This window comes from Anoplophora glabripennis, unplaced genomic scaffold (assembly GCF_000390285.2).
Source record: "Anoplophora glabripennis isolate ALB-LARVAE unplaced genomic scaffold, Agla_2.0 scaffold740, whole genome shotgun sequence".
NCBI classification, from domain to species: Eukaryota; Metazoa; Arthropoda; class Insecta; order Coleoptera; family Cerambycidae; genus Anoplophora; species Anoplophora glabripennis.
In genome coordinates this window covers 23,593-32,947 of record NW_019416832.1, presented here as the reverse complement: position 1 = coordinate 32,947, position 9,355 = coordinate 23,593, and the positions used below count along the sequence as shown (strand labels likewise).

The window sequence follows — 9,355 nt, the reverse complement described above, 5'->3', positions numbered from 1 at the left end:
TGAAATGTAATTTTGTCAACTTTGTCCTTTTCGGAGCCATTAATAGTGTAAGTAGACAATTATCACTTATAAGAACTTAAGGTGCATTTTTCTAAAAAAAATTGTTATGTAAGACATCGAAATTTTCACACCGTTGTTTAGATAATTATCACTGTCATCAATTTCGAACGAAAAAAATATGCGTTGTCATTAAAAAAAAAAAAATTATGTTATCGCCGCCGTAAGTGGATTATCGAAAAAAAATTTTTTCCACAACAAGGTACCCTGGATCAAATAAAAATCGACGAGTCTCACCGTTTTTCGAAAAAAAAATTGTTTAACGAAAATATGAATTTTATGCAGAACTTTTTTACCACGCTGTATATATATAAAATTTGAACACGTCTTGATTTGATTCTAAAAAAAGGCTACGGGTGGACGGGTGGAAATCGGGAAATGGGCTGTGCACAAACCCTGCCCTCCCCTAGCTACGCGCATGTATTTTGAAGCTGTCTGCAAAAGTAACTTTCTTAACTTATGACTGTTTACTTATATACGTTGCGGTCCACCGTATGTGTTACTTCATATTCCTTTATTTTTCTAGATATAAATAAAAGTGTAAAGATAAAAGTTATAGAAACAATTAAACATCGTGAAATACCTAACATTAGTTTTTTTTTAAGTGGAACGTCATGGTTCATCTGGATATACACGTTCTTTACAGTGAAATGAAGTTTGATATATCAAATAGTAAAACCCTAATATAATACAAATCAGTTTTATGAATATAAAATTCAAGGGCAGAGATTCAGAAGTATATAATTTTTTGTTATTTTTTGCAGTACTTCTATGCCACTGAAATTTTCGCAAAAATAGTTGCATTTTCTGTAGGACTATGTGCTTTTAAATATTGTCTTGAGCATATGCATATGCTAATATAAAATTAGATGACACACACATGACAATAAAAATGTTAATTTTTATGGTTGATAAACGACATGTATATTAATATCGAAAATAAAATGTCAAATTTGTGATTTTCGTAAATAATATAACATGAATATAACAATATAAATGAGTGAATAAATAATAATTCTAATTTAAAATCATGTTTTTTCCTTCGTGGTTCTTGGTTCGTGAATCTGTCCCACTCGCGGCTTAATGCGGCTGGTGATCAATTTATCACGGAAAAAAAAACATTTTTATCTCTTGTTGCAAAATATACTATTTAAATATTTGGAAAGCTGGGAAAAAATTAGATAAATTTTGTTTTCAAAAGTTTATATTCGAAATCATCAGATTTATATTATATTTTCATATACAGTGTAGGAAAGTACCGATGGTCTATCAAAAGTTACGTGAGAGCGATAAAGTAAGCCACAGAAATCCATGTGATAGACAAGGATTGCTATAATGAAGGCGTCTAATAGTCAACGCCCATTTCGCCCTTCCACAAATAAGAAGTGGATCTTCCTACCCTGTATGTATATGTACAAAGTCTATACGAGGTCTGTTCAGAAAATAACCAAACTTTTTGATTTATGCGCTAACGGAGATATTTAGTAATATGGGATTGGCAGCATTGTTAGGGCTAATATATCACTTAAGTTTCGATTCTACATAGCAGCTAGCGGCTGCGAATTCGCAGAATTCTTGCGATTACTGTTATGATTGCGACGATTTCGCCTGTAGAATATTTATATCATTTTAAATGTCTAGTGTAAAAAGATAGATATAGAGTTATATCCTTTTGCCAAAAATTATGAATCGCTTTGTAGCTCAAAACGATAAAAGATATATTATATTTCTGTTGCCTATCTCAGAATCACAAAACAATTCAGAAAACTACTGAAAACACTACAGCCACCCCAACTGCACACTCTAATCGATATTTCAACAACATTACCAAGTCATTGCTACAAAGTTTCATTTGTTTTGCCTTTGAAAACCGTATATTGATTTGCCATCCTTACACACAAATTCATCCCCTCCCTACACTATACGTCTTGGAAAACTTATTGTTAGTTTTCACTCTAAATTCACTTATAGCACATTTAATCATCGGCCTAACCTTATAAAAACAGCCAAATTGTAGAAGTTCACTACCACCCCTGTAATTTGTAGGATGCCCTTCTATTTGGCGCACAAATGTTCAACCTTTACAATTATGTATACCAAAATCACTCCGATCCGACCACTCCTGTGCCAAGTGGTTATGACTGAACATTTGTTACACATTGAAGCTTATACCCCCTATACACTGTCATATTCCTACATATAGTGTTACACTATTGATTCTTTAACATATTTTCTGTTAAAATAAAAACGAAAATCAATATTTTCAATATTTCGTTCATAACTGCAAAATGAAAAAAAGTTCAATTCAAATTTCTTTTCGGCAAGTTATTTGGCAATCAACTGAGGACATATTTCAATTCCCTACAAAAAGTGTCTTAACAGTGTCTGAGTTTAAAAAATTCACCTTTTTCCTTTTTCAATTAGAAAAATAAAAAAATTTTCAACTTTTCGTCGATAACTAGGAGTTCTCCTCATTAGTAAATTCTAAAATAAAAAAAAAATACTTTTTCAGGTCAAACCTGTGCACATGTTGCGGCTTTACATGGACATGTTGAAGTGCTGAGACATCTAGTATGGTATGGTGTAGATATCAATGCCAGGGAAGGATGTATGGGATATACAGCTTTACATTATGCTGTTGAACGGAGAGATGAGGCAACAGTGCAGTTTTTGCTACACTGTGAAAAACTTAATGTAGAAGTAGAAACATATGGTGGTCGAAATGCACTTGAAATTAACCGTATCATTCCTCCCAGTATAAGTCAAGCATTAAGAAAGAGAGGAGTACCATCACCCTATTCCAGTGATGATTCTGATGATGAAATTGACATTGAGGACAGCGGGGATGAAGTAAGTCTCGATTGTATTTTTAATACATATATAATTATTGTTATTGTAATGAAACAAAAATACTCTTCCAAAATTCCAGGGGTGTATTGGGAATATTCTTATTTTTTGTGGCCCTTCCAAAAAGTCCACCCTGTATATTTTTCTACTTTATAAAACATATTAAAAGTACATGAATCAGTGATAAAAACCATGCATTTAATTTTTCTGTCATACTTTCCTTTGAATCAATGAAATTATGGTAACATATTTTGTATTGTATTTCTTTTAATTAATAATGCCACAATTTCTTACTGGATTAAAAATTTCATATTTTAATGATAACATTTTTATTCACGTTACTTTAGATTTTTTGTCACACTTTTATCGACTTCTGAAATAATGAAATTGTAATAACATATTTTTTTTAACAATTTTTCAATATTGTTTTAGCATTATTCATTTCGGTATTACAACTTACACAAAATTTAAAAATTTCTGGATCTTAATGGGAGAATATGTATGTATCTGAGAAGTTCCTCCTATATATTTCTCTATTTTTTAAATAATTAGTTCACTCAAAGCAAATGTGTCAAATGCAACTGTTTTTTTTGTGTAACAAGATTTAAAAAAAACAAGATTAGTTGTAAGCAGCTATTAATAATTTCTTTGCCAAACATCTATACATTTAAATATATTATATAGGTACCTTAAATATATGCTTATATTAGAAATTTCTTCAATAGTTGGAATCGAGGAAAATATTTATTATTATGAACCGTTGCATAGCAACTGATCTAATGACAATAATCCACTATATTCTTATGATCACTCAATATTTCATATGTATTTAGGTAACCAGTTTTTAAATTGTTTTGTAAAGATTAATTTATATTGTATATTATATTTAGTTAGTAAATGCTCACTGTTCTTGTGGTCTTGTTCTACTGCAAATTGTTTAAAATAGTAAAAGGAACTTACCGATTATGTACTATAATTCTAAAGTTAAACAAACAATGATTATTTTTCCCTCTTTAAGTAAAGTTAAGAAAAAGTATTAGGTACTAAGTGCCTTATTCTTCATTGATGTAGAAGTAAAACATTCAAAATTCCATCATTCATGAATTTGAGTTCCATTTATAAGTTTTGCAATTGTTTTTTACAAATATACATAGGAAATTTCACCTATATAACAAGTGAACAAATTTTTTTCCATTAGGACCTTTAAAATCTATAAATGTACAGTAATAAAAGTCATAATATTATTACAGAACTGTGAAATTAAAACATAGGCTCTTTTTCTTAAAATAATGTTAAGATGCTGATTAAAAAAGAATCTCCTGAATTTAGCAGTTGAAAAAGGTGTGACAAAAAAATTAAATACAAGGTTTTCTCACTAGTTCATATACTTTCAATATGCCACATGGAAGTAGAAATTAGAAATTAGAAAACTAGACTTCAAGACTTCAAGAGCTTGGCTCCCAGTGATATATGATTATACACACCAAAAACGAATGGTTCAACAGTCAAAATACATTTTGGTGAAAATAAAAAAATCACCCTGTATCAAGATGGACTCCAAAATATTTGCCACCTGATACAAATATTTGCTTACTGCCGTTTAAACAATTTGTTATAAACAAAACTTATAAAAAATAAAAGGCACATTCCAATATACAAAAATAAACATTATTCTAGTGCCAGAAAATGAACAAAAATCATAAAAAACATTCTATAAAAAAATAAAGCAGGTGTTTCCATAAAACCTGCGACAATTTACTCACCTTTTCAATGGTATAACAAAAATCTGCTACATAATACTTCCATTTAAAATTAAAAAACAATAAGAACAACTTTACAACAGTCACATCTAGGGAATTCTATCCCAGCCTTGATTCAAAAATAAAGTATATCACCAAGTAATAATTTAATAATTAAAATAATAACATAGCATTATAAACTTGAAAATATTTCATGTGTTCAAAATGCCTTCCATTCTGTTCAATACATAAATCGAAGGGTGATCCACTAGTGGGATTAAGTGTATGTTTTAATAGAAATACGACAGGAATACATCGGAATAACCCAGAATATGATGGAATAACCTGGAATATATGTAATATTCTATATAAAAAAAATGATATATGGACGCAGTGTTTTGAAATATTTTTATTCCGTATACAGAATACATTGGAATAACAGATTACTTAGAATATTGTGGAATACCTGGAATAAATTGTGTGTAGTAGATGTAATTTTAATGTACAAGGTCTTATTGAAAAATTATTTCCTTAAATTTTTTATTCTTGGCTTTACGGAAAAGATTTCCAAATAGTTGTATTATCCCTGAAGGCTTCTAAAATTTATTTTTTAGAAAAAATACACTATTTTTTCCTGAGATTTGCTGTTTCAAGTTTTTTATACCAATACAAATCTTCTTGTGGCAGACTCTTTTAACCATAATGTTACAAGAATATTTATGTTTATGGTTAAAAGTAAGTACAATTTGTAAGTACATCTACAAAATTCTTTACACTTGTTTCCACACCAATTGTGAGGTAGAGTTCCTTACACGTTTTAGTTTCTCGTGGAAGCCTAACCCACTATCTTTACAAATAAGAACAACTTAAATCAAAATAATAATAAAATTAAATTTGCCAAGCAAAAACTAAACAAGAAACATAATTAACATTACGTATTTACAACAATAATTGTTCAAAATGCAAACCACCCAGTCCACCCACCCGATATGAAATAAAATATTATTCTTAATATAAAATATGTAGTTACCGGGCTTAACAACCAACCCTGAAACAAATTCATTGTTGTCAACGTAAAGAGCACTGTCAAAGTATTCTAGTTATTAATAGGTACATTATGCCACAAAAGATAAGTAACGAAGAATATGCAGTTATCCATTTTATTTATAGATTTGTTAATGGTATTGCTGAAGAAGCTGTATGTGAATATCAGAGACATTATCCAAGCAGGCGTCAACCGAACGCCAAAGTGTTTATTGAAACCTATCGTCGCTTTCGTCTTTTTGGGTTAAAACGATATTTGGAAAAATCATTATGGGCGAAATGATAGGCACAGAAATGAAATTTTAAGAGAATCCTCGGCTAAGTACACGAAGAGCGTCTCGGCAACTTGGGGTGAGTAAATCGAAAATTTTAAAAGTTCTACATAAGGATGGCAGAAGTCCATACCATTTACAACCTGTGTAAAATTTACTGCCGGAAGATGCAAAGAGAAGTCTGAATTTTTGTCAGTGGTTGTTGAACATGTCGCAACATAATCCAGAATTCTTAATAAAAATACTTTGGACCGATGAGGCTACGTTCACAAGGCAAGGGATAATGAATTTTCACAATCTGCATATTTGGTCACAAGAAAATCCTCATGAAATTCGAACAAGATCTTTTCAACAGGAATTTTCTGTGTATGTGTGACCTGGAATAATTCACAATAAAGCTTGTGGGCCTTTCTTCTTTCCACCCGGTCTAAATTCCCAGTCATTTCTAAACTTTCTAGAAAACCATCTGTTTGAATTATTAGAGAATGTTCATTAAATATATGACAAAATAGTTGGATACAAATGGATGGTGCTCCTGCGCATTCTGGGAGAATAATACAAGAAGGGCTTAATGAAAATTAATGGGGCGATGTATAGGTAGAAGACCAAATGCCAAATGCCAACCGTACTGGTGCAGAGGATCCAGTGTCTTGGCCAGCCAGATCTAAACCCCCTGGACTTCTATGTTTGGGGTTATCTGAAAAGGAAAGTTTACTCTATTTCAATAGATACAACATCACAACTACTGCAGCTACCACACGATATTAGCTTCAATTAGTTACAAGATGTTGGAAATATGTTGATGTAGGTGGTTTGCATTTTGAACAATTCTTGTAAATACGTAGGTAACGTTCATTTTGTTTTTTATTTAGTTGTTGTTGCTTGGTACATGTATTTTTATTATTATTTTGATTTATATTGTTCTTATTTGTAAAAATAGTGTATTAGGCTTCCAGAGGAAACTAAATCATAGGTGGTATGGAAAGAATTTTGTTGATGTGCTTACAAATTGCACTTTTAAGCATACACTTAAATATTCTTGTAGTATTTGTATGAATAACTTGAGAATAGCAAATCTCTCTCGTTTGGTCTGAGGGATTTTGACCAAGTATATCTTTTCTGCTTAAAATTGATAGGGGAATAAACACACTAATACGAAGTGTCAGTGTACAGGGTAGTAAAAAAGTTAGGGCCAATTTAACTCAAATATACCCTTATAGGTGGCGCCCTCTACAAGTAGTGTCAAAAGCAATGACATATTTAAATTTAGCATCCTAAAAAACCCCTGTCACCCAAATTTTATACCAACATTCAATTCATCTGTTTGGAAGTTATTCCTAAGAAATCGAAAAAAATAAAAAACTAACAGCCTGTATATCGAAAACTAAGCATTTGTGGACCCACGTTTATAGAAAAGAAAAGTCTTATTTTGACCTCAAAAATTTGCCCCTAAATTCTTTGTACTGAATTTTGAATCAGTGTATATTAACAACTAATGACCAAACAAGTTCACCGCTTACTAGGTCTGTCTGAAAATTTTGTGTAGTTTACACATAGTGCCCTCCAATCAGGAAAATGTGAGCGTGGTTCATACATATCTCAACTCTGACATTGGATCGGTGTGTGTGTGTGTGTGTGTAACCTCGCCTCACTTCATTTTTTATTTTACTTTGGATAGATGTAAAACGATGTTATTTTTCTACTGTTACCTCACCGTTTATTTTATTTTCAAAATTTATTTGAATATTAGAATTTTGATTCCTGCAGTTTTCTAGAAAATAAGTTGAATCATTTTGATACTGAATCTGGTTTGTCGTGGTTTCATCAATACATAAGACATGGAACACGGAGAACTGATTGAAAGATCTAAAACAGACTCGCTTCTCCCCTCAAACATGTTTTATCAAATGTTCATGGCAACTGAATTTCTCTTCTTTGAGGCACAATGAACAACGAATTCGTAGGATTTTCTTCTCTATCGTTACTTGATCGTGAAAGTTCCTTGTGTGTCTATTTTTTGTGGATATACTGGAGAACTATTTTTGACAAATTTTCAAACCAATTTGCAGTCTACAAAAGCAAGTATACAAAAATAAAAAATTGAATCTTGGAGCTTTACTTTTAAAATAATACTTGATAATTTCCATGTTGCGAGGACTAAGTGCACAAGTAATAATTAATTATAGCAATAAAAATTGCTGTTTGAAATATGTCAACAACTTTATACTAATATTTTGTCAACAATTAATTAACTCCTTTATATGTATAATCTGTGCAATTAAAAAACTGTAAGTGTATGCTGATTACTGTTAAGACCACAGAACATGTTAAGGTTAAGGGTTAAGAAAGCAGGTACTTCGGTTTTCGCGCTTTGGCAATCTATACCTTTAAAATTGGTGGTTTAAACGCCTTTTCCTGATTGGAGGGCACTATGCGTATTTTAATGTATGGAGTTTTATGTGCACCAAATTTTATGTATACACCATTTATTCAGAATTCTTTAATTTTATGACAATTTTGCAAGAACAGCAGTTTGTAACTGGTTAGTGATTTGAAAAATGTCATAAAATTTCATAAAACCCAAAGACGGAAATCTGTTTAAAAAACACGCACTGACTAGCCGTCTACAGTCCACTGATGGTTATAGTGAATATTTTGTAGGTCATTTTTAAAGAACATTATGTCGCCACAAAACATTCCTAATTTGGTTTTGTTATTACTTGCTGTTTTATAGATCTCACGATAAAAAGATTAAAAAAAAATTGCATCCACATTGGTATGCAGAATACTTTATAAAATATATTTCTTTTAAGCTAAATTGCCAAAAACCTAATAAAATTGCCTATATACTTATTTTGCTTCTGTGACAAATTTTAATATTTATTATTTTTTTTTCAGTTAACACAAAACAGTCGCATGTTTTCTGTTCCAATGGTAAATGCTAGTGCCTAAGTGAAACCAAATAAAAAGCCTACAATAGAGATCAGACATAAAAGGAACCAGTCAGGATTAAAAGCCATACCTCAAGAGGCAGGACAAATACAGGTTGCGGTAAGACGAAGAAGTAGAATTGCCAAAAATTAGAAAATATACTGTGATTTTACAAATGTACACTCATCTGTCGTCACGGCATTATTGAAGACTTAACAGAATATTTTTGTTGACAAATATATGGCAAATTCTTACTATTTAAAATAAAATGTTCACTACACATGGTAAAAGTTTAAAATATTTATCAATATCATAACTGTATATAAATTAGATTGTAGTTGCGAAATATAAACTGCTTTTATCATTTGTAGGAGAAATACAATGTGCGATTTTTTCGCTGTAATTAAAAGAGTATACCTTATATTGAAACATGTGAAGACTAATAAACAGTTAATTAATATTGCC

General features: G+C 30.8%; 1 protein-coding gene across 1 annotated transcript in view; it reads left to right on the top strand.

Moving 5' to 3' along the window:
- Window positions 1-8,949, top strand: part of LOC108911400 (NF-kappa-B inhibitor cactus-like) — a 29,637-nt gene extending 20,688 nt beyond the window's left edge. The window contains exons 3-4 of the mRNA XM_018716333.1: window positions 2,570-2,907; window positions 8,858-8,949. Of these exons, the coding sequence (XP_018571849.1) occupies window positions 2,570-2,907; window positions 8,858-8,911 (392 nt within the window). The 3' untranslated portion in view covers window positions 8,912-8,949. The remainder of the gene's footprint in view (window positions 1-2,569; window positions 2,908-8,857) is intronic.
- Window positions 8,950-9,355: the final 406 nt, after the last annotated feature.